Source organism: Eurytemora carolleeae, unplaced genomic scaffold, assembly GCF_000591075.1.
Source record: "Eurytemora carolleeae unplaced genomic scaffold, Eaff_2.0 scaffold92, whole genome shotgun sequence".
Taxonomy (NCBI): domain Eukaryota; kingdom Metazoa; phylum Arthropoda; class Copepoda; order Calanoida; family Temoridae; genus Eurytemora; species Eurytemora carolleeae.
The window spans coordinates 39,490-64,998 of NW_019396280.1; the positions used below are offsets into that span (position 1 = coordinate 39,490).

At 32.7% G+C, this 25,509-nt stretch overlaps 3 protein-coding genes across 3 annotated transcripts in view; all 3 read left to right on the forward strand.

The window, feature by feature from the left end:
* Positions 1 to 3,498, forward strand: part of LOC111700040 (proteasome subunit beta type-2) — a 4,155-nt gene extending 657 nt beyond the window's left edge. Inside the window, exons 3-6 of the mRNA XM_023470855.1 lie at positions 158 to 222; positions 544 to 594; positions 1,119 to 1,178; positions 3,332 to 3,498. Of these exons, the coding sequence (XP_023326623.1) occupies positions 158 to 222; positions 544 to 594; positions 1,119 to 1,178; positions 3,332 to 3,395 (240 nt within the window). The 3' untranslated portion in view covers positions 3,396 to 3,498. The remainder of the gene's footprint in view (positions 1 to 157; positions 223 to 543; positions 595 to 1,118; positions 1,179 to 3,331) is intronic.
* LOC111700036 (26S proteasome regulatory subunit 4) overlaps positions 1 to 14,214 on the forward strand; it is a 25,974-nt gene extending 11,760 nt beyond the window's left edge. Inside the window, exons 3-18 of the mRNA XM_023470848.1 lie at positions 3,497 to 3,558; positions 3,981 to 4,055; positions 4,656 to 4,739; positions 5,172 to 5,258; positions 6,803 to 6,885; positions 6,984 to 7,071; positions 8,980 to 9,079; positions 9,477 to 9,571; positions 10,257 to 10,307; positions 10,655 to 10,716; positions 11,001 to 11,080; positions 11,248 to 11,372; positions 12,157 to 12,286; positions 12,924 to 12,976; positions 13,655 to 13,732; positions 13,924 to 14,214. Of these exons, the coding sequence (XP_023326616.1) occupies positions 3,511 to 3,558; positions 3,981 to 4,055; positions 4,656 to 4,739; positions 5,172 to 5,258; positions 6,803 to 6,885; positions 6,984 to 7,071; positions 8,980 to 9,079; positions 9,477 to 9,571; positions 10,257 to 10,307; positions 10,655 to 10,716; positions 11,001 to 11,080; positions 11,248 to 11,372; positions 12,157 to 12,286; positions 12,924 to 12,976; positions 13,655 to 13,732; positions 13,924 to 14,007 (1,323 nt within the window). The 5' untranslated portion in view covers positions 3,497 to 3,510 and the 3' untranslated portion in view covers positions 14,008 to 14,214. The remainder of the gene's footprint in view (positions 1 to 3,496; positions 3,559 to 3,980; positions 4,056 to 4,655; positions 4,740 to 5,171; positions 5,259 to 6,802; positions 6,886 to 6,983; positions 7,072 to 8,979; positions 9,080 to 9,476; positions 9,572 to 10,256; positions 10,308 to 10,654; positions 10,717 to 11,000; positions 11,081 to 11,247; positions 11,373 to 12,156; positions 12,287 to 12,923; positions 12,977 to 13,654; positions 13,733 to 13,923) is intronic.
* LOC111700041 (26S proteasome regulatory subunit 10B-like) lies at positions 14,200 to 25,509 on the forward strand. The gene is given in 12 exon segments (XM_023470856.1): positions 14,200 to 14,285; positions 15,130 to 15,210; positions 15,835 to 15,906; positions 16,251 to 16,376; positions 16,774 to 16,926; positions 18,644 to 18,730; positions 21,252 to 21,311; positions 21,674 to 21,811; positions 21,975 to 22,075; positions 22,789 to 22,902; positions 23,455 to 23,517; positions 25,197 to 25,509. Coding segments are annotated over 12 exon segments (1,167 nt in total). The 5' UTR covers positions 14,200 to 14,216; the 3' UTR covers positions 25,300 to 25,509.

Below are 25,509 nucleotides of genomic sequence, written 5' to 3' on the forward strand. Positions count from 1 at the left end.
CTTTTTCTCCAAAAATTTCCCCCCCCCCTCAATTAAATTAAACTTTTTCGAATAAAAAATCGGCCAAAGTTTGCCAGATTTTTGTCCCCAAACTTTGTAACATTCTTGAAAATTGATATTTTTATTAATGAATAAAATAATAATAATACTTTATTAGCCCGCCTACGCTGCTCACGGGTATGGAGGCTCCTTCACCACCTCTATTATGGATCGACACTTCAGGTATTTACAACATCAATTTAAGCAAAGTGACCTCCAATGCAAAGATTCACAACAGCATCCTTGAAGACTTTTTATTAAGCATAAATCTGATGAATGTTAATAGGTTTGAAAACTGATTATTTTCAATTTTTCAATTTTGTTCTTTAATGTAAATCGGATCTACTTTGATTAAGGAATTTTATCTGTGGGTACATTTATTTTCTTTGGGGGTAATTGGAAGTAAATAATCCTGATGTAATCCGCCAGACCGCCGCAAGCAAAGAGTACCAATGTTCACCATCTGGCCCCTTACCAATGTAAATTAACTCAATTATTTTTTAGACCAGATATGACCAAGGCCCAGGCGTATGCTCTTATGATTGAATGTGTCAGGTAATCTGGAACACTTTTCTTTAGCATAATATAACTCTATGTTCAAGTACTCAGAGACCAGATTTAATGCATAGCGGGTCATTGGTTGAACCACGTAGACGTAGTTAAACCACTTCTCTTCATCTGGAACAGAGAAATAGCTTAACAAAGTTTGCGCAGTTTAGCTAAACCTCGCTATTCATCAAATCTGGCCCCAGCTTATGATTGCGGTGCCATTTTAAACGATTCTAATAATTGTCGTTAGTATGTCTATAATTCTATTCATTTTAAGCCAGCTCAGGCTTAAGCTATGTAAATTATAAAACTATTTTTCATTCATTCGTTAATTTTCTTAAAGGGGTAAAAAAAGATAATTTATAACTTAAAATTCACAAAATGCGACAATAATTGAAATTCAACTGGTTTTGCATAACCTACTTGGAACCCAAGGAGGTATAGAAATAGGGAGAGGGGGATAGAGTTTGTTAAACTACTTCGGTGATTGAAAGGGATTTGGTTCAGCTGTTCAATAAATTATCATTTAGGGAGGTTCAGAAGCGTCTGATCATCAATCTGCCAAACTTCACCATCGTGGTAGTTGACAAGTAAGTTATCATTTTCTAATGAATCGAAAAAAATCAAAATTTAGTCTATGCGACCCCCAGGTACCATTTAATTTCAGTAAATTTCTTTTCAGCCGATAGTCAAGCTATAGCTAACAAATATACATACAAATATATTTATATGATCGAAGAGCTTATTTGAATAGATGATAGCTGTGCTGGCAGGTAGACCCTCATGCCTAAATTGCTTTTAGATGTGTTAAATAGATTTGAAGAAAGCCTGACATACAAAGAGAACAGGAGATTAGTGAACGACCTAATCCCTGGTGTGTATTAGATTTATTTAAGACCTGAGATACAAAGAGAACAGGAGATTAGTCAACGACCTAATCCCTGGTGTGTATTAGATTTATTTAAGACCTGAGATACAAAGAGAACAGGAGATTAGTCAACGACCTAATCCCTGGTGTCTAATAGATTTGTAGAAGACCTGAGATACAGAGAGAACAGGAGATTAGTCAACGAGCTAATCCCTGGTGTATAATAGATATATAGATGAACTGAGATACAAAGAGATCAGGAGATTAGTAAACGACCTAATCCCTGGGGTGTGTTAAAGATTTTGAGTATTCGGGAGTGCAGGAAATGTAAGCTTAAAGTCTAATATCTAAACATTACATTCAACTGAATCATAGCCACCGCGTACGATTTAGACATATAACTTGTCAGAGAGGAATGGTATAATTAAAGACTGATAAAAAAATTAGAAATCTACATGAGCTGGATGAAAAAAAATTAGAAATCTACATGAGCTGGATGAGCAGAGATTAAATGGCTGGTGTTGCAGTCCAAAGAACACAGAAATACAGTTAATTAAGGAAAGCTAAATCTTTCCATGGATGCGGTTTTCATCACAAACCCGCTTGGTAAATTGGATTGCAAGAGGTAATGAAACTTGAAGGTGGTAAAATTGAGTGCATGGATCGCAATTTTAAAATCTCACTAATCAAAAGCAGTACGTCTAAACCACTGCACACGGTCCAGATAATTTCCTTTTCACACAAAAATCAGAACTAGAAGAGTTACAGCAGGTCTGTAAGGAACGTTACAAGTAATTCCATGCATAAAGTGTTGCTTAAAACTGCAAAATGCGGAAAGGCACTTGAGCTGGAGGAGCCGGATCTGGTGGAGGAGATGAAACAAAGACATGCAGATTATTAAAGAAACGAGATATTTTCCGTGGCTGCGGTTTTCAGCTGCAAAACTACTCGGGACGTCCCAGTGGCTGCCCGCGCGGGCATAAACCATCACTATGCTAAGCTAGCTAACGTGCCGGATACCTAACTTTGGGAAATCTTGTGCGATGGGTTAGGTTCTGATAGGTCTTCGGAGCTAACAGCAGCTTCATTATAGATAGATAGATGCTGTGATCAGTTATACATAGTTAAGATACAGACCAAAACAGGAATATTGTTCAACATAGGAAAATTATTTTAAAGTTGTTAAATCAGTGATAATGATTTTTTAAAATGCCCATTTTTTATTTGCTTTGAAAGAATTGTTTCATTAAGATTAATTTGCAGCATACATTGTTGATACTTATAGTAAATATTTGGTATTATCACTAATAAAGAATGTGATAAATCAGCAACACTCCAAGAGGATAAATTGCCATGTGTACAACAGAGATGGCGCTGCTTTCCATTTTTCACAAGACCTCTAAATTGTACGACTTTCTCGTAGCCATATTATATCATCATTGACCCAGACCCTCCACCTTACCTTCTTTAAATCCCACATCCCCCTTAGCCTTACAATCTACCTACAATCAACAGCTGACCAAACATAAAACGAATTACCCCTTATTATTTCACATCCCATTTTGGTAAAAGTGAAGGCTCAGTAACATTGCGCCCTGCACAAACTCGCCTTATTTAAACTCGACTTATAACATTTCGCCTTGATAACATCTGGACTTCATAACATTTCGCCTTGTTAACAAATAAAATTAAGGCGAGTTTTACCTTATAATGTTATCAAGGCGAGTTGTGTGTAAGGAGAGTTGTTGTCAAGGCGAGTTTAAACAAGGAGTGTTTTAATAAGGCAATTTGTCTTAAGGCGAGTTTGTGCAAATTGAAAAAATATTTTTAAATGAATTAATCGGTAAAATTAATCTAATTCTTGGTATTTTCCAGGGATGGTGTAGCAGAGATGGACCCAATCACCCCAGCTGTAGTTGCCAACACACCTTCAGCCTAACCTGACCCAATCAGTCGTACCGGAGCTAAATCTAAAATCCAACTTTCGGTTTAATTTCTAAACATTGCGTACATTTTAAGTAAAACTTATAATAATTTCAGAATATTTGATAAGAATGGGAAACCAACAGTCAGGGGCAGGGGGAGGTGCGGGGAAAGACAAGGTGGGTATTTTAACATCGTAAAGTTAAGTTTGCTTAATTTAAATGCAGGGGAAATGTTTTCTTGGAAATAATTTTTTTCCTTTCACACACTCAATGTTTTTTTCTGGGGGTATTCGCTAATTTGGGGGAAAATATTATATTTTCGGGAATTAAAAAGATTTTTTTTTTGAAGGTATGAATCCGGTTAGGATTAACTTGTTAAATGTCTAAAAAATTGTTATATTTTTTCTGTATTTTAGACTCAAACATGTTGGAAAAGTTTCAAGTCAGTTTAGTTAGACTGAGATGTTTCATACTACCAAAAGCTTCTCTTTTATTCTATTAACAATGTTAGGTTTTCTTTTGTAGACTTTTTTGTCGCTTGTCTTTTTATTTCCAAGACCTTTTTGTTGATGCATTTATTTGTATTTTTTTACCTTTAGGGAGATAAAGCAGAGAAGAAGAAATATGAGCCTCCAGTTCCTACCAGGGTTGGCAAGAAGAGGAAGAGGGTCAAGGTATTTATAAGTATAAAGTAGTAATTTCTGTTTGTTTGTTTGTATGTCCAATCATAACTCAGGAACCTCCACACCGATCGGCCTAACATTTTTATTCAGGAACTCGGTAGAACTACGGAAATCCGTTTAACTTGGTTTATTGATTCTTAATTGAGTTGGTTAACCATTTCTTAATTTCAACATTTGACACGTAGATACATTTATCTTTAGAAAATACCATTCGCACAATTTATTTGTGAAAAGTCTATCGCTAAGAGAACACATCTTCCTGTCAAATAACCTTTCTAGTTATTCTCCTTGCTATTAAACTATTTATTTGAAATCAATCAATCAACTTCTTTTAATTATAATGACTTATGATTCTTTCACAGCCGAAATCACGTGATTTGCCTCCTAGAACCATTTATAAATCTATCTATCTATCTTTCTATCAATCAGTATGCCTATCGGACTATCTTTCTGCCTATCTATCTATCTTTCTATCTTATCTATTTTTCTATCTATCTGTAATACAGATTTTGTACATCTATCTATCTTTATATTTATCTGTCTGTATATCTATTTATCTGTCTATTTATCTATTTATTTTTCTGTATCTAGGGACCTGATGCCGCTAACAAGCTGCCTACTGTGACCCCGCATACTAAGTGCAGGTTACGTCTGTTGAAGCAGGAAAGAATCAAGGTAAGTTTAGGATTGTTCAAAGTTTTTTATATGTACTTGCAAACATTCAGGGTTAGGTTACTCACAAATAATAAGACTTCAGAGACGACTGTACAGAATTTACACTGCCCTTTTTCTTCCATTCTTGATTCATTGCAAATTTAAACTTGTTTCTTTCTTTGCCAAATCGTAAAATAGGCCATAAAAATGATAAATTCAAGGCAGAAGTTGCAGGTCGTCTTTTAAACTCGTCAAATTTAATAATTTGGTTTTAACTGATATTTTGGTTTTGATCTGATATTTTGATTTGATCTGATATTTGGTTTTGATCTGATATTTAGTTTTGATCTGATATTTGGTTTTGATCTGATATTTGGTTTGGATCTGATATTTGGTTTGGATCTGATATTTAGTTTTGATCTGATATTTTGGTTTTGATCTGATATTTTTCAGGATTATCTGCTGATGGAGGAGGAGTTTATCAGGAACCAGGAGAGACTTAAACCTCAGGAGGAGAAGAACGAGGAGGAGAGAAGCAGGGTAGGTTCCTCGCACAAACTACGTGAATGTTTTCTTTTGAGACCAAATTTAATGAATTTGAACTATCTACCGCCGGTTCAAATTTGAATCACCAATTTAATTCTTTTCCTGAATCTTAAACTTTGAATCAGTGGTTCAAATTTGTACCGGCAATAGCTGGTTCAGTAATGCAGCTCAAATTAATTAAATTCGGTCTCTAGGAATAATAACAGTTCTCAAAATTATAAAAATAGAATTCTAATCCATACCTGTTCTAATTCATACTTGATCAATCATCAGGCAAAGTTTAAAGCGTTCTCAATGAATTTTCAGATCATTATATTTAAAGAGTTTTATTAAGACACTGTGGGTAATTCTGTGTGTTAGTCACAATGTATTCTTCCAAGGGCTAGTATGTTATTTATTAGTAACACGTTTTTTGTTGATTTAACTTGTGGTAAAATTAAATAATAAATCACTATTAGCGAGAATATATACCTACCAAGAAGGAAATAATTTAACTTGAAAATGTATCGGTTAATTTTTGAAAATATCTACATATATCATAATATCGTGGAATAGGAAGACGACATTTAGGCAGTCTGTTGTGAACATGGATATTTAATAGAATGGATATATGATAGACAAGTTTTGATGGAATTTTCTGGCTGGGGTGTCATGCAGTAAATTAGACGTTGGACCCTGGACTTCAAATTTGTTTCCGATTTTCTTAAATTTAATAGTCGTCAATGTAGTAAAGAAAAGCATTATAAGTCTTAAAAACTTGGTAAAATTAAGTCTCCTTCTTTTAATCAAAGGAACTGTCTGAGATACTAAAGATTTAAACAACCTTGGTAGTATTTTATATTTTGAGTTTTAAATACATTTCTTAATATTCCAGTCAATTCTTAAGGTACAAAAATGCCAGACCACTTTTTGGGAAATCCCAAAACAAGGAGCATTTGATGCTACTAATGTCTTGAGAGGCAATGTCACGTTCACACGATATTAGTTATAGTATCTCGTTTTTCTTACTCTAGGGCCCACCACTTAATAATACTCTACTCCGCTTTGGACTCTGAACTTCTATTTAACATTTTTTAATGAACTAGTTATTTTTTAAGATTTAACAATAAACAAAATGTAAATTTATCATACAGTGAAACCCTTAATAACGAGTACTTCGGAAGAATTTATCAAATGTCGTCTTGACAATTTTTCAATGAGTTGTATACTATACGTAAATTTCAGTATTTGCGAAAATAAATAAATAGCCATGAATATGCGGGAACAGTTTTAAACTTTAAAGAGTTCCATATAATCATTTAATTAAAAAACTAAATATCTGCAACATTCCATTATCAGAAAGTGAAGAATACGACATTTGATGAATTCTTTCGATGTATTCCTTATTAAGGAATTCACTGTAGTGAAACCTTAAATACACTAGGCAAAGATTTAAAAAATTTCACTAAAAATCCGTTAACTATTCAAAATCAAAACTTAAGTAACAGTCGTCTTCGTATTCCACAGTTTCACTGTACCACTTCACATTTGAACTGTAGGTTGACGAGTTGAGAGGTACACCAATGTCAGTGGGAAACTTGGAAGAAATTATTGATGATAATCATGCAATCGTCTCTACAAGGTAAACCTTTCTTACCAACACGAGCAAAAATAAGAGAGAAATAAGAAGAACGGATTAACCCTCATTTTGAAAATATTATTTTAATTTAAATATTTCAGCGTTGGAAGTGAACATTATGTCTCAATCCTGAGTTTTGTAGACAAGGATCAGCTGGAGCCTGGATGTTCAGTTCTATTAAACCACAAGGTAGAATATTTGTATATTTCTTAAAAATTAATTCCCCCCTTGAAATTATTTTTAGGATTTTATACATTAATAAATTGGAAAAAATAGATGAATTCTGAAAGGTGTAAAAAGTGTCTAGTTGATTTCCAATTTTTCACGTTTACCCGGAGCCTCAAAAATTGGAGTAATTTTCGAGGCTCTGGGGTTAACTTTATTAATTTTTATAATTAATTTATGAATAATTAATTGATAATTGTTGAAAATACGTTGATATATTGATAGTTGATACGTTCATACGTTATTGAAACGTTATTTCGATGTTCAAACTACAAATATCAGAATTAATTTTTGTCAAAAATACTTGGATATGTTATTAATGAACATATTGATAGAAAAGAAGGAAGAAATCATGAAATTTTAAGTAAAATTTGATAATAATTAAACAATACACATCTAATTTAGCAAGAAAATGTTAAAAACAAAAATAAATTTTTGATGAATGTTTTAAACAATTAAAAAAAATATCTTAAGATTATTAGGATAATGTTATTGTAAATATTAGTAATTATTGGGGTTTAAATGTAACAATAGAGGTTTATTTTCTCTTGATTTCTGAAGAACAGAATTGAATTCCTTTTCAAAAATGTGTCCCCCACGAATTCTTGTGTTTGCTGAAATCAGAAAAATGATTTGATTTTATAAAACTTAATTTGATGTGATTTTATGTGATTTTAAATTGTCAGTATAACATGATTTCGATTTCGTTGATTTAATGTTGTCATAAAAAATTGTATTTGCCCCAGATGTGTTTGCAACCACAGGTGTATAACAGGATTCAAGAAGGGCGGGGGGAGGGGGGGACGGGCGGATTTTAGGTAACGTCAATTTGGTAAGGTGACAATTTGGCAACGACAATTTGGTAATGACAATTTGGTAAGTACATATAAGTGACAAGTTGGTAATGACAAATTGGTAACTATAAAAAAGTGACAATTTGGCAATGACAATTTGTTAACGATATAAAAGTCATAAATTGGTAGCGATAATTTTGGTAGCTACAAAAAAGTGACAATTTGGTAATGTCAATTTGATTGCTTCATAAAAATGACGATTTGGAACTACATAAAGGGACAATTTTGTAATTACAAAAAGTGACATTCAAGTATATAACTACATAAAAGTGATTATTTGGTGACTACATAGTACATATAACTTATAAGGTGTACGATATCATGTTGCAAAGATATAGGGATTAGTTTGTTGCTAGTTCTAAGTTCTTTTATAGTCTAAGTAACTTTTGTTAACCTCTAGTACATTAGATGTGTATTTAAAAAAAATCTTTATCAAACAAAACACAATATATTGTACTTCGAAATATGTGAATAATTGATAAAAAAATATAATATTCTCAAAGTTATGTTTACAATGTGTAATTGAATTAGGTTTAGATTAAATTGATTTAAAAAAACAAAACGTCGATTACCAAAATGTTACATTATGTTGGGTTAGGTTAGGTGAAGACAGTTCCTGAGCCTCTTAAATGTGGAAAAATGTGTTGTCGCTATCATTATTACAGTTATCTTTTAATATAACTAACATCTTTATCAGATAGATATTTCACGCATAAATTATTAATTATTAATTTATATATATAAAACTGTAATCTCTGTTTGTCTGTTTGCTTTTTTGTCCGATCATAACTCAGGAACCCTCTGACCAAATTGCCTAAAATTTTGATTGGGTAACTCCACTGGTATGTTCTAAGCATGGTTTCGAGATTCTTAGTCGAGTGGGTTCAAATAAGCTAAAATCGTAATTTACGGCCAATTGCGGGTAAAGGGTGAGAGTAACTATGAGTAACCTGGGGAACGCTGGGTTCTCAAGCTAGTATATTACTATTTTGTTGATTTCAATGATGTCAATGTCTAGGTTCACGCTGTTGTTGGAGTACTGAGTGATGATACTGATCCTATGGTTACCGTCATGAAACTAGAGAAAGCTCCAACAGAGAGCTATGCTGATATCGGAGGTAGATATTTATATTATGGATTCTAGGCTTTTAGCGCCTTTTTAAAAAATAATTTTAGGTTTTTAGTCGCCATTTTAATCGTACTTCAATCTTCAACATTTTTTCCAACCAAATGTCAGTTGCCTGAAATTTATTTTTTTTGGCCCATTGGGTTCTTTCTTTCGGTCAAATTGGGCCGCGTGTGTTCCGGATAATCTTTTATGAATTAACCATTACTTGAAAACCTTGACAGATTAAAAATAAGTAAACGAATGAACGAAATATTATGGATGAATACATTTTTTTTCTGAGGGGGGAAGGGACTATCAGGAATGGATCACCAATTGTGCCTGATAGTCTTGTTGATATCCAGGAGATCAAGGAAAGTCTAGCTCCCTTTAATGTTATCAACTTCTAGGATTAGATGCTCAGATCCAGGAGATCAAGGAGAGTGTGGAGCTCCCTCTCACCCACCCAGAGTACTACGAGGAGATGGGGATCAAACCTCCAAAGGTAAAACCAATCTTAAGTAAGAACTCTTGTGTAACAAATCTCGGGATCAAAACAGCCTGGAAACTTTTGTATTGTGAATATGAAGATCAATGCTTGATCTTGATCTTTTGATAATTAAATTATTGTATCAATTATTAATAAATGAGAAAAAAGATTAAGCATTGATCCGCAAATTAGAAGTGCATGAATTGGATACTCGAGATTATGCGTTCAAGATGAAGAATACTATCCAACAAAGGTCCAATTACCATTCAGGGATCGAATTTATCGAAGAGGGAGAAACAATTGGAACTATGTATCTTTCTAGTTCCCGGTAGATAATTCTTTTTATTGTCACCTTCTTCGTGGAATAATCATACATAATTACACGAAATGGGTGACAATAATAAAAATTATTGCTGATTTGGCTATAAAGTAAATCCGATAAGAATGTGGTATGATGTACTGATTTGATTTGATATTGTACTGAAATTGTACTGTTACTGTACTGTTACTGTACTGATATTGCAGATATTGTGCTGATCTTGTACTGATATTGTATTGATATTGTACTGTTATTGTACTGATATTGTACTGTTATTGTACTGATATTGTACTGATATTGTACTGATATTGTACTGATATTGTATTGATATTGTACTGATATTGTATTGATATTGTACTGTTACTGAACTGTATATTCTAGGGTGTTATCCTGTATGGACCTCCTGGCACTGGAAAAACACTCCTGGCCAAGGTAAAATTAAGATTTACTGTTGATTTGATCGATGAGATTCTAATCTTGATATCAATCGGATATCTGCCTTATCTTAGTATTAATCTCTATCTTCATAACAAACTTTATCTCAATCATAATATCAATCCTCATTCCTCAATATTAATATCAATCTCGTGCAATCCTAAATCTAAACCTTAATATCAATCTCATGCAATCCTAATCTCAACCTTAATCTTAATATCAAACTTAATCTTAATATCTATCTCATGCAATCCTCAATTTAAACCTTAATATCAATCTCATGCAATACTTATTTAAATCTTGATCTTTTTATCAATCTCAAAATAAAAATTGATTTTTTTAAGGCTGTGGCTAATCAGACTTCTGCAACCTTCCTCAGGGTTGTTGGATCAGAACTTATTCAGAAGTAAGTTTTAAATACTATTAAAGGCCTAGCTAGTAACAATCCTGATGAAAGTCATCTTTTCAAACCTTTTTATTTAGAAACTTCGCTAAGGAGTAAGAATCTTGTAAATTGTTCCCGTTACAGGGGTGTACAATGTATATTTTATTTTGAAAAGCAAAAATTTATTAATTTATCAATAAATCCTAAACTAATGTCTGAGATATTTAAGATTTCTTAAAAAAAAAATTACAAATAGAGAAGAGATCGGAATTTTTGAATTGAAATTATTATGTTCTGATTTCTAGATATCTGGGTGATGGTCCTAAACTTGTCCGCGAACTGTTCAGGGTTGCAGACGAACACTCGCCTTCTATCGTCTTCATAGGTAGAAATTTGTCCTTAAAAATCATCTGTAGGTCATCAATCAACCTTGATTTATTTCATTACCCCCACCATTTATTTAATCAAGAAAAGAAAAAAAGAAAAAACGTAACAAAACTTTACAAACCGTAACAATGTGTAAAAAAAGGTTTCATAAATTAAACGTTTTAGATGAGATTGATGCTGTTGGAACCAAACGTTACGACAGTAACAGTGGTGGAGAACGTGAGATCCAGAGGACTATGTTGGAACTTCTTAATCAGCTTGATGGATTCGACTCTAGAGGAGATACTAAGGTTAGTCAACTATAGTGTTGGTTTTAATTCTAGAGTAATTACATCAATTTTAAACCGAATCTCTGATTTTAATGTAAAAAATATTTGTATACAGAAACTATAAATACTCGATTGATTGAAATGCTTGATTTCATCAATTGATCACGATGGACTGATTGTAGTTTCTTTGTGTTGCTGATTTGTTAAACAATTGATTGATTTGTTTAACAATTGATTGAGTTGTTAAACAATTGATTGATTTGTTAAACAATTGATTGAGTTGTTTAACAATTGATTGAGTTGTTTAACAATTGATTGATTTGTTTAACAATTGATTGAGTTTTTTAACAATTGATTGAGTTGTTTAACAATTGATTGAATTGTTAAACAATTGATTGACATGTTAAACAATTGATTGACATGTTAAACAATTGATTGATTTGTTTAACAATTGATTGAGTTGTTAAAAAATTGATTGATTTGTTTAACAATTGATTGAGTTGTTTAACAATTGATTGATTTGTTAAACAATTGATTGAGTTGTTAAACAATTGATTGATTTGTTAAACAATTGATTGAGTTGTTAAATAGTTGATTGATTTGTAAAACAATTGACTGATTTTTAAAATAATTGATTGAGTTGTTTAACAATCGATTGAGTTGTAAAACAATTGATTAATTTGTAAAACAATTGATTGAGTTGTAAAACAATTTATTAATTTGTTAAACAATTGATTGATTTGTTAAACAATTGTTTGAAATAATATATATAATAATAATAGAAACTAAGTGTATGAATATCCAGGTGATTATGGCGACTAACCGTATAGAGACCCTGGACCCTGCCCTGATCCGACCTGGAAGGATTGACCGGAAGATTGAATTTCCTCTACCTGACGAGAAAACTAAACGAAGGATTTTTAACATCCATACAGGTGGTGGCAGGGGATTAAAGGGGGTTGTTAACGATATAATTCAACAATTTAAAACAGAGTCCACATTTAATGAATTTGAGCCGCGTCTCAAATCCCCTAAAACCCGGTTTCAATTGTGAGCTGGTTTAAATCTTAAAAAATTGAATATAAACAAAGCGGAACCAACCATATTTAAGCCGTGGTTCAAATTCGTTTAATTCGGCCTCAATTCGCTATTAAATCCCACTCTTTTCTTGGTTCGTCTTCAAACTTGTCATTTTCCAAAAATGTTCGACTTAAAATCATTTTTAAGGTTTAAAAGGCAGTGACGTTACCTTGAAAAACTAGAACTACTTAAAGTTGCGGAATTCAACGGTGATCAACTAATGTTTTTGTTTCAACTGGACGTCTACAGTTGTGTAAAAAATGTAAACTTACGATTCTAAAAACATGTAATTTATTGAGTTCATCAATCTATTGGCTGACACAGAACTTGGCTCCAAGTCCCTCGAATAGTATAAAATTTGAAGAAAAAAACAGCCATGAAAGTTTAACCCTTTTTATGGAGTTCAGTGAATTCTTGGAATTAACTAAATGTGTCCCATATTACTTTTTATTTGAAGTTGCATTGAAATAAAACTAATTACTGTTACTTAAGGTCGGATGACTCTAGCTGATGATGTAGATCTAGATGAGATGATCATGTCCAAGGTAACAAATGAAAACTGTCAACTAATCTATATATAAATTTGGCTTGTCTGTCTGTTTGTTTGAATCCAATAAACTTCAAAACGGCTGAACCGATCAGGCCCAAATTTTTTTGGGACATCACGTGACCACAGCTGGGAAGGTTTATGAATGATAAAAATTTTAAAAAATGTGTTTTAAAGGTTTTTAATTTTGTAAAAAAATTATTCTTGAAAATCCGCGATTTTTTTTTAAACCTGCAAATTTTTTTCGTCTTTGTTTTAAAATGTAAACAAAAAGAACATGTTCACAATTTAAATAGAAGATGGGCGCGAAGCGCCCTAAAAGCCTAGAAAGAAGGGCGCGAAGCGCCTTGAATTTCAAGTATTAAATATTTAATCATCCAACATGTAAGAGGCTTTTGATTACATCAATCTTTTTGAGAAAACAATTTTTTTCTCTTGATCATCGCTCATTTTTGGTTTGACGTATACCAATTTTTATTCAATTTGAACATATCAACCTCTTTCCAATTTTGATTTTGGTTTTTATTTTGGTTGATAATTGATAAATGGTAAATGATGAAAGAAATCGAATTCGTTTAATAATTTTAATAATATTACAGAATGGTCTTTCTTTAGCTATTAATTTATCGATAAATTTAATAATTAAATAATTTTATAACTTTTTCTAATTCTACAGGATGATTTATCTGGAGCTGATATTAAAGCTATCTGTACAGAAGCTGGTCTTTTAGCTCTTAGAGAGCGGAGAATGAAGGTAGCCTCCTCTACATTATTCCCAAACCCTTTCCCTCATTTCCCCTTTCTAATCAATCACTTCCCTCACTTCTCGCCCGTGCGCCCAATATTGAGTTTAATCATGATAACACTTGAATTTTTAAAGAAACAAACTATTGAGTTTAATCATGATAACACTTGAATTTTTAAAGAAACAAACTATGTTTGCAGGTTAATCAAGAGGATTTCAAGCAGTCCAAGGAGAACGTGCTGTACAGGAAGCAGGAGGGAACACCAGAGGGACTCTATCTTTAAAATCCCAAGATTCTCACGTCTAAGCAAGATTTCAAGTCCAAAATCCTCTTTATCTATCAACAATTTCCCTCAACTTAGATATTTTGTCCAATGTCCATGCTCCGTTTGAACTTTATTAATAGCTTAAAATCTAGTTCTTTATAATCGTGTCGGAATTTAATAATTGAAATATTCATTATTGAAATTAATTGTGAATTATTGCAGAAAGAATGTCTGTCGACCCGAGCAAGGAGAAGTCCTTGTCTGATTACAGGAAGAAACTGCTGGAACACAAGGAGGTATTCAACATTTAAGGATTTTAAAACAATTTTCGAAATCTAAATTGGTTTAACTGGATTTGTGTAAAGCATAAAAATCTGGAAAACCTTAAAAAAAAAATAAGTTTTCTGTTAAATCAATGTTTGTCGGACAAATTTCGATATTTTCAAAATGGGTTGAGTTGAGGCTCAAAAAGTTTTTTTTCATCTTTAAAACCATGTTTACCTTACTCTTTCTTTTACTATTTACCTATTTTTAGAATCCCAACCTTTTTGAATTCTGTTTTCCGTCTTGGAATCTAGTGATAAAGTAATATTTTGACCAACATTTTTTCTTGTACTTAATCGCCATAAAAGCAATAATGTATGCAATTCTGGGTGAAGCAAGTGAAATTTACGAAATCGACCTTCCCGCAACATGTTTTCGTACCATGATGGGTATAATTTTTCTGAATTAATCCTCACCCGTTAATATCAATATTTTTTTGTCATGCTTGGAAATATTTTATAAATATTTTTTTGGGGAAAGTATTAATAATGTGAATTCTTTAGTTTTTAGAGATATTGAAGGTATGCTTTGGAAGACGAATCATTATAAGATAGGCTGCTAATTTATTTCCCTTGTTATATCCCCCCCTCTCTCAAATCTAAGCTTCAAAAATTTACCTGGGAAGGTTTTTTTTTCAGTAAATCTCTACCCCTGTAGAAAACTTGCTAAAAGTTTTTATTAGTTAACAAATTAGCAATAACCATTAAAATCAAATAATTTTTGAAACTTGAAAAAAGTCGATTAATGGGGTTATCTTTGGTTATTTCAGTGAATGCTGGTTTAAATATGAGATTGATTGATTGATTGATAATCTAGGTGGATGCACGACTAAAAGATCTTCGAGGACAATTAAAAGATCTCCAGAAACAGTTTGATAAGAGTGAGAATGATTTAAAGGTAATTAATTTGATTAATTTATACTGATGTCAGTGATAAGCTAAGTAAGTATTTATTTAAGCGGACATCCCCCTTATACGGCATACGCCCATGTTATTCTCTAAAAGAATTAAATGGAAGGGAATAAACGATTTATGTAACGTTTTTTTAAGTTTTATAAGATTAAATGGATCAAAAATAATTTTCTGAGTTGAGCATCATTTTTCTTGACATCCAGTCTATCTTGGTTGTCTCCTGTGTATCCTGTGTAGAACCTGAATACTTCATTAAATATATTTTCCTCAACTTTTCTGATGATTCAATACAAAACTTGGTTAATTCACAAACACAACCATATAAACCTTATTCTTTAAAGGGACTGGTCATGTTTTTATAGAATGGATTCAATACAAAACTTGGTTAATTCACAAACACAACCATATAAACCTTATTCGTTAAAGGGACTGGTCACGTTTTTATAGAATGGATTCAATACAAAACTTGGTTAATTCACAAACACAACCATATTGACTGTCACAATTGTTTAGAATCGATGTAAGACTTAATTCACAAACACAACCATATGAATCTTTTGTTAAAGGGACTGGTCACAAATTTTCAGACTAGATATTTGTTAATGTTTAGGCTCTACAGAGTGTTGGTCAGATTGTTGGTGAGGTACTCCGTCAACTTACAGAGGAGAAGTTCATCGTTAAGGTGGAAAATTCTTTTCTTGGGCTTTCCCCTCCCTCCGATTTTTGTGTTTTGTTTGAGTGGGACTGGGAAATGGGTCATCAAATTGCATTTCATGTAACACTTATTTTCTCCAATTTACTCAATCTCCCAAAACCCCAAACTTTCCGCCTTTTTTTCCCTTAATAAGTTTTTTTTAGTTTTTAATATGTGAAAATCAATTTACCCTTGAATTGGGGAAAATTATAAATTTTTGGGAAAAAGGAAGAAAAAGAATGTAAAAAAACTTGGCTTTGCAAGTCCAATTTTTCATTTTTTCTCCTGATCTTAAAAAATCTCCCCGGTTAGATACCATCCTGAGTTTATAGGCTACGAATGGACCGAGGTATGTAGTTGGATGTAGAAGACAGCTGGAGAAATCTAAACTAAAACCTGGAACAAGAGTTGCTCTGGATATGACCACACTCACCATCATGAGATATCTTCCCAGAGAGGTTAAACCACTTTATCATAGTCCAGAGGGAGATCTTAAAGAATGGTGGGTTCCACTTGAAATTGTATTCATTATTTCAAGATTTGAGCTGGCGCTCAATTTGAACCGGTTTTCGGTGGTTCCGCGACGCGTTAAAATTCTTTAAACTTGGCCTCAGGGAACATACATAAATCACGTCTCTTTAATTTGAAGTTGTGCCCAAGAGAAGTGGTTTATTTTTTTTTTTAAATGAATGAATGACATGTTCTTCTTTGTTCTAGCTGTAAATAGATTTATTCTTAATTACTTCTCAATAATAATGACTTTCAGATTTCTACACGGGCAATATCTTTCTCGTTGAAAATTTTGTGCATTTTGTAATTGGGGGAGTTCAGTCCCTTTTAAACAATATTGTTTAGGTTGATCCTCTAGTGTACAACATGTCTCACGAGGATCCAGGAGATATCTCATATTCAGAGATTGGAGGACTCGGAGAGCAGATCAGAGAACTCAGGTTTGTTGTCCCCCCCCCTCTTTTTTTTGAAAATCAATTTTTTCCGCCATTTTGGTATGTTTATATGGTTTTATTGAATTTGGAATAAAAAATTAAATTTGTAAGAACATGTTTATATTTATAAATACAAAAATGTCATTTTTTACATAGTAAGTTGTTTAAATATAATTTACGCGGATTTTTGATTTATAAATTTTTTTTTAAGAATTTAAAATTTTTGTAATTCAATGTTTTGTACAGTAATAAATAGAAAACTCTGGAATAGAAAGTCGCCTTTTTAACTCAAGTTATGACTTTAGTGACCAAGAAGCACATACATAGTGCAGTGTAAACAGACTCATTAAACAGACTTAATAAATGTTTTAATAGCTTACTAGTAGAGGTATTATCTTTGTATTGCTTTAATGTCGTCTTCCTATACTACTGTGTTCTTATTATCACTGTAGCAGTTGACGTTTTGAAGCAGTCGACATTTTGTAATTTCGAAGTTTTGATTATCGACATTCTGTACCCACTCAGATTTAAACATTATAAATTAAAAATCGATGACATCTTACAAATTATTGATCAGATAACGACATAGATAGTACTGTTGCGAATCGGACATAACCTCTTTAAATGACGATTCAATTAAAATTGCTGTATGGGGATACAATCGTGAATCGGGCATTTACTTTTATATTGGGAGGAGTGTTACTGATGTTAAGGTTACAGTCCCCTTTTAGCTCTGAAACTACACACCACTGAGAAATTAGATTTAAAATCCGCAAACTAAACTTGAAAATTTGCCGACTCATGGTTCTTGGAATATATTTGAATAAAAATAATTTCAACATCTGCAGCTGTGTTTTCTCGCAGATATTTTTATTCCAAAAAATCTTTTCATAATTATTTGACAATAGCTACGCCTATGTTGGATACTCATAATCCCGATCGCTCAATCTTGATATTCACTATGGGCACTTTTAATTGGAGGATCTATTTAAAACAACCTCTCCATATGTTCATTGTAGTTATTATCCTTTGAAAAAATCTCCCTTTACCCCCTGGTACGATTACCCTGCGGGATATCGAATAAAGATTAAATTAATCTGCAGAAAAACAAGAGATCGATATTAAGCACTGATCTTGATGTGCACAATACAAGAGTTTCCATCTCGTACAACGCAAGGAATATTCCGGAAACTAATAAAACTGTTTTTTTTTACAAATTAAGGGTTCAGCATTAGGTATCATCAATATGGGAACAGAGCCAAACGCCCATCCGTTCATAAAATTGCATAATAAAAAGTCGTACATCGATTATTCAGCATGGAGATTCTGGGAGAATAAAATCAAAGTCTTATTTCAACTGCGCTTATTAGTATTATTCTCAAAATTGCACTTAATCTTTTTGAGGATTTCTGGTATAACCCTTAAATCAACTTGTGTATACTTAATACTTATATATTATCCTTATATATATGAAGTTTTATATTTATTGTAGTTCCTTGGCTTTTATGGTTTAGAATGCTTTATTTCGAATGTTTTAATACGAAACCTGAATTTCATCAATACTTGCGAGTTCAGATAGTCAGAATAGAAAAATAAATCTTTCCATTCAGGAAGTTGTCCAGGGGTGTCTGATATATATTTTTTTTCAATTCCAGGGGTCGTGAAAACCTAGATTTTATGCATTCAGGGTGTGGGGGTGTGGGGCTGAGCCATCGTAGCCCCTTTTTTACGCCTCTGATTCTGATGTAAAATAAACAGGCAACAACTGTATTTGTATTTAGGGATGTTTACTGTATGGACCCCCTGGAACCGGTAAAACATTGCTAGCTAGAGCTGTTGCCAGTCAACTGGACGCAAACTTCCTTAAGGTAATTCATATACAGTTGGACCCATAAAATATTGCTAGCTAGAGCTTTTGCCAGTCAACTGGACGCAAACTTCCTTAAGGTAATTCATATACAGTTGGACCCATAAAATATTGCTAGCTAGAGCTGTTGCCAGTCAACTGGACGCAAACTTCCCTAAGGTAATTCATATACAGTTGGACCCATAAAACTCTGGAGTAGGAATATGATGGATCATGATTTCAGTTAGTTCAATTAACATGAAGCATTTATCAATTGTTCAATGTAAACAGACCCATTTTACTTAATAAATTGATTTTCATTTGATTGGTAAAATCATTGGTTTTCTAGCAATATAAAGTACACATAGTACTGCCAAAATATAAAAGGTTTTATTCCACTGTGAATAGATCTCACTGTATGCTGCATCAACCTAAGAATGTTGTCAAATTTATAAATTTCTTAAAGCAACTACAAACTATTTAGTGTTGTTTTAGAAGATTTTTAACAACTGTTTATTCCAGTCTTAGAGATCCTGGACATCTTATTCTCTTTGTCACTTCTTAAGTATTTAAACGTTAGGGAAAAATTAAGTAAAAACGTTATACGCCATTGGATGCCTACATGAATTTTTTATGTTAAATGTACAAATATATCTGCTTGATAAATTCCTTTTTTACTTTTTCAGTAGAATCAAATTTATTTTGTCCACCCGATCCCCTTATCCTTTCATCTCCGTTCCTTCTTTAGGTACAGAGTAAGTTTTTTCCATGAACTAGGTTCGTTCTAATGACGTACTTTGGGGACGTTAGTTTGGCCGCAATATGTCTCACGTAAGATTCCTATCTGATCGATAGATAGATAATTAAACGCTCACAGTCGGAGGCGTTATCTGGTCGACCATTGTAGTGTTGGAAGAAACGTACTCCGACTATTCTAATTAATGATAAGTTTAAAGTAGAACTATTATTCCTAAATATCTGAGCAGATTACTTCAGGGAATTCATTACATTCTTCTGCGTATTATAAAAATTGTTCATACTATTAGATATTCAGGGCCTTAGATATAAGGTAATTAGATTTATTATAGTAATCAAGTTCTAAAAGGTTATGTATTAAAAATAAAAGGTACTAGAGATTTGGTCATTTATTAGAATAATCAATGTCTTAAATGCCAGCCACAAACTAAAACTTTTCTGAAAAAATAAGTTTTTAAATCAAAACAATCTGTAAGGTAAGATTCAACAAAAGGTTAAAAAGTCATAGTATCGCATCTTCATTCAACTTCGTTCAACATTTTGACCTAAAGGATGGCTTAGGTGGGATCCTAAAATTTTAAATGTAAAAAAAATATAGAAAATTTTGTGAATTTTGAAATAGTTGAACAATCCTTTTAATGTGTCCCCTACCTTGCAGCCTATCTTACTTATTATCAGTATTATTTGTTTTTATGTTTCTATTTCTCTACGTTTAATGCATTTTAACGACGTTATCATAATTTATGGGATTCATTCCAAACTTAAACATTTTATATCGTTCTCATTTTGGCAAGATTCTTCAGATAATACAGATTTTCTTTCTTTTTATTTGAACTTTGTAATTCTTTGTTGGTTATTCTAGTCCAGGGGTGTATATTAGTTGTGAGACTCATGTTTTTCCCCTTTTCAGAATCATAGTTTTTCCACAAATCCACAACTTAAAAAACTGGTACATTTTACAGGTGTCTGAAGCCCGTTGTAAAGAAAATTTTTGAGTTTTAGTTGTATAATGAAGCGTTTTGGTGTCCTAAAAAGGTCAACTTCTAGGTCCCCCTCGAGTTTTTTTAAGCATTTCTGACACTGTTATTTTTATTATGTTTTTTTTTGTGTCAGTGGTTGTTTCCTTTTCCCCTTTTCCCTTCTCTCTTCCCCTTTTTCACTTCAGTTTTCCCTTCCCCCTTTTCACTTCAGTTTTCCCTTCCCTTTTCCCTTCCCGTTTTCCTTCTCTTTTCTCTTCTCTTTTCCCTTCACTTTTTCCTTTTTCTTTTCCTTTTTCTCTTCCCTTTTCCCTTCCCTTTTCCCTTCTCTTTTCCCTTCTCTTTTCCCTTCTCTTTTCCCTTCCCTTCCCTTTTCCCTTCCTTTTTCCGTTCATTTTTCCCTTCCTTTTTCCCTTCCTTTTTCCCTTCCCTTTTCCCTTCCCTTTTCCCTTCCCTTCCCCCTTTTCCATTTTTTCTTCATTTTTTCCCCCAAACCCAATGAAAGCTCATGTTTTTGCACTCCCCCGTGGGGGGGGGGGGGGATCGGGCAAACAGAAAAATTTACACCCCTGTTATTCTACTTATTTCATATTTTTTAAAATTCTGTAGCTATTATTTCTTTCTCGTAAGTTTAGAAACAATATCAAAACACAATTTCGCGGATTTTTCTTTTTTTCACGAGTTTGCTAGACATTTTTGGTCTTGTTTGGTCCTAACAAAATTGGGCTCCATCAGTCCAGGTCGTTATCACCTTTATTGAACACTAACAAATCAATAGATAACAATTATATTTTTTTATGTTTTTTTCAGGTTGTTTCCAGCGCCATTGTTGATAAATACATCGGGGAATCCGCTCGTCTTATCAGAGAGGTTTGTACATTTTAAATATTTAAAAAAAATTCAGGTAAAAGATTCTTATTATTTTAAGGATTTATGTGAAGTAAAATTATCAAGTGATCTGATTAATGCTTGTTTTTGAAACCTGAGAATTTCACATAATTGCAAAGTTTTCGATTAGGGTTCATAACTTTATTTTTCATGATTGTTGGGTTAGGATTCTATGTTTACAAGCTCATGGTTATATATTAGGATTCTATATTTTAGATATAAGAACTCAAATTGTTTTTACTTTTATTAATTTTTCTAAAGAAAATTTTTTCGTTTTCATTTGTAACTTACGCAAAAAAAGTTTTTTTGGATACCAATCTTCTAAGAAATGAATTTGTGTTTAGATGTTCAACTATGCCCGAGATCATCAACCTTGTATTATATTCATGGATGAAATTGACGCTATCGGCGGCCGCAGGTAATATCGAAATATTTTGGTATCCCAAGAAGTTCTGGATACAGGGTTATCCACAAAGAATGAGACTTAGAGACGACTGTACGGAATCTAAACTGGCTGTTAATGATTTCTTGCAACAGAAAACTGGNCTTTTATTTGAAAAATAACTTTTACCCCGTTACATTCAATGCTTTTATTTGAAAAATAACTTTTACCCCGTTACATTCAATGCTTTTATTTGAAAAATTGTTGTTGAGTAAAATGTGCGTGTATAGGTTAAGATGATCATGGCAACAAATCGTCCAGATACCCTAGACCCTGCTCTTCTCCGTCCTGGTAGATTAGACAGGTAAAAAGCGTCATATTCAAGACTAGTTTAAGAACCCAGCGTTTCCCAGAGTCATCATAGTTGCTCCCACTGATTATCCGCGCTTGGTCGTAAATTACGATTTTAGCTATTTTTTCCTAAAAAAGTCGACCCACTTAACTTTAAATCTCAAAATCAAGCCAAGAACATTTCCGTAGTAATCTCGAGTTCCCCAATCAAAGTTTTAGGCAAATTGGTCTAGAGGTTCATGAGTTATGATCGGACATTTAGGAATAGTAGAAATCAAATGCATTCCTAGGTTCAAAAATAAATATAAAAGTTTCAAGGCTTCATTCAATTTATTGTAATTTTTGTCTTAAACGAATTTGTCCCCAAGAACAAAATTTTTGAAATTCTATTATGTAATCGGATAAATTACCGTTTCAAAATTCAAAATCAGAATTTTAGAAGCCACGAGGTCGCAAAATCGTACTATTTGACTTTCTACTGTCTAGTTCCGTAAGATCCGTCCTATTCAAGATCAAGGAATTTACTTCAAAGAACCTCAAAACACACCATAGTCGGATATCTCAGAATTCTGAGTTTTCTTTTTGGAAAATAATATTTAGGAAGGTTGAGATCCCTCTTCCTAATATTAGATTAGGAAACTTCTAAACCTGGTGAATATTTATGAAGATTGAGATCCCTCTTCCTAATATTAGATGAGGAAACTTCTAAACATGGTGAATATTTAGGAAGATTGAGATCCCTCTACCTAACGAGCAGGCTAGGATGGAGATTCTGAAGATTCACGCTGGACCTATCACTAAACACGGAGAAATCGATTACGAAGCTGTCGTTAAGCTTAGGTTTGTATGCTATAATTTGTCGGATGGGGGGGGNCCCGTTTTTTACTTGATGCATCCGGAAAAGGTTTAGATATTATACCAAATTAAAAAATAACAAGCTAGTTATTGCCTTAAACCCAATTCAGTTGTTTTTAATATTCACTTGTTGTGCGGTAGGATTTTGCATATTTTTTAATACAGTCGTGGGCAATTATATCAATACAATGAAGTCAATGAGTTTTGTGAAAAAGCTTTTTTCTCATTACAAGTTTGCCAGTAATCAAAGCGGAGCTTTTGAATTGACAGCCTTTCTTGACTTCTATGTTTATGTGTTGTGTATACATGTTGTTCAACAGTTTATAAATCAAAATAGCACTGAAAATTATGTTTAAATTTGTTAAAACTTGTAATTGAGATGTTTAGTCGGCTCAAACTCTATTTTCAAATTCTTATAATTTGACATCCTGATTCTGCCGTCAAATGTTTACGCGCCATTATTTTGGAAAGATATCTGAAATATAAAATTATGTTTGAGTTGAGTATTTTTGTGTGTTAATATTCTTCTGTTTTCAGTGATGGATTCAATGGAGCTGATCTCAGGAATGTGTGTACAGAAGCTGGTCTTTTCGCCATCAGGTATACTTCGTCACTAGTCAATCATAGGAAGTTTAGTAACGAGAAAAGTAAAATAGTGTCTACAGGAATATTTTTCTGTTTGTTGAAAAAGTGAGATGGGAAAGGGAAACGGAAGAAAGAGGAATGAGTCAAAGAGGAAATGGAGATTGTGGAGAAAAAAGAGGAAATAAAGAAGGGAAAGGTTGGTGAATGGGTGGGTAAGGTCGGTAAATGTCTAAAGGATGGTGAATGGGGGTAGGGTCGGTGAATGGAGAAAGATTGGTTTCGCATCTCCATGAATAAGATATTTATTTAGAAGGTTTGAAAGCTAAGAAAAATGAAGCTTGAGGCTAGACTGATCAATAATTAACAACTCAGCTACTCTCAGAATCAAAACTTTTCTGGGCAAATTGTTTTGACTACTTTCAGTTTTCAATTATCTTAAGTTATCTCCACTCCCCACCACACTTCATTGGTGATGTGTAGTTTACATTGGGAATCGATTGAAACTATTAAATCTCTCGGTGATTTCAAACTTAAAATTATCCGATATTTGATAAAAACTACACGATTAAGTTCGAATACCGTTGGTACAACTTCACATACCTGGACCCTGATTTACCAGTAGCAAATATACCTGTCCTGGCCGAAACATTATAATTATCCCCTCCCCTTCACCATTTCCACTACCCCCTGTAACTTTCTTCCCCCCTCCCCTCACCTCATTGTTTACTTCCTGTCAGTACAACCCTCTTAACGTTAAATTTATAATTCATACCGTCTCCCATATGTTATGAAGGTTTACACAATTTTTTTTTGAGGTTTTGACAATGATAGTGTCAAAAGTTTCAAGTTAAAGGCCATTTTTTTAAATTCTTTCTCTATGCTTTTTAGACGCATTATTAGAGGAATAAATACCCCTGAAGAGAAGTTGATGTGTGGTTTAACTAAATAAATTAAATAAAGGGAAAGGCCGGGAATTATTAAAGGGGGGTAAGGGTAACAGTTTGGTAAATTTCAAATTGTCTTTCTTGGGAATCTTGTTCTTCCTCTTAAAAAAGTAACTTATCTGCTGAAATTAATTTATTTTGCTTGTATTGTGGATATTTTAACGAATTCTTCATTTGGATTATAGGATTAGGTAGCCAGTTTCTAATGTAACAATTTTCAAATACTTTTCGACCAAAAATTCATAGAAGGAAAAAATTAAAAAAAGAATACTTCACGCTGAAGTATCCCTAGGGATCTAACCAACCTTAAAAAGTTACTTTTTAAACACATACAATCACTATTATGAAGTTAACATTTAACTGTAATACGAAACTTAACAATAACTGTACACAGTTCAGTACTTTGGATACCAGGGAAGGGGAGCGTTACTGAATAATTACTGGAATATCTCCATCAATCTATTTATAGTTTTATCTGTTGATTTATAAAATAATCTGTCTTAAACCATATTTCACTGAATTCATATTTGTCATTTATCAATCTAATATTTATCTATTTAATCCATCTATCTTAATATTCTTCAGTCTATTTGTTAATATATCCAACTATCTATCTTTTTAGAGTTGTCTATCTATTTAGCTATTAATATATTTATATGATCTATCTATGGATCTATTTAGAATATATATATATAGAATCTATGAATATATCTTTCTATGCTTCTATCTATATATAAATATATTGTCTAGGGCTGAGCGTGAGTGGGTGATAGACGAAGACTTCATGAAGGCTGTCAGGAAGGTTGGAGAGAACAAGAAGCTCGAGACTAAACTAGATTATAAACCTGTATAATAAACATTTTATATCCCGGCCCAAACTGGTTTATATTCCTATAACACAGCCAGTCGGAAAATCGGACAATTATGGAATAATTTTAGTATGTGTCTCGACGGTAAAATTGTACTGTCGGAAATCCTTAAATATATACCGTGTACAATGTACAAGGCTCCCTTTTAATTCTTGTTAAGTATGTTTCTACTAAAAAATTATTTTGTGGATCAA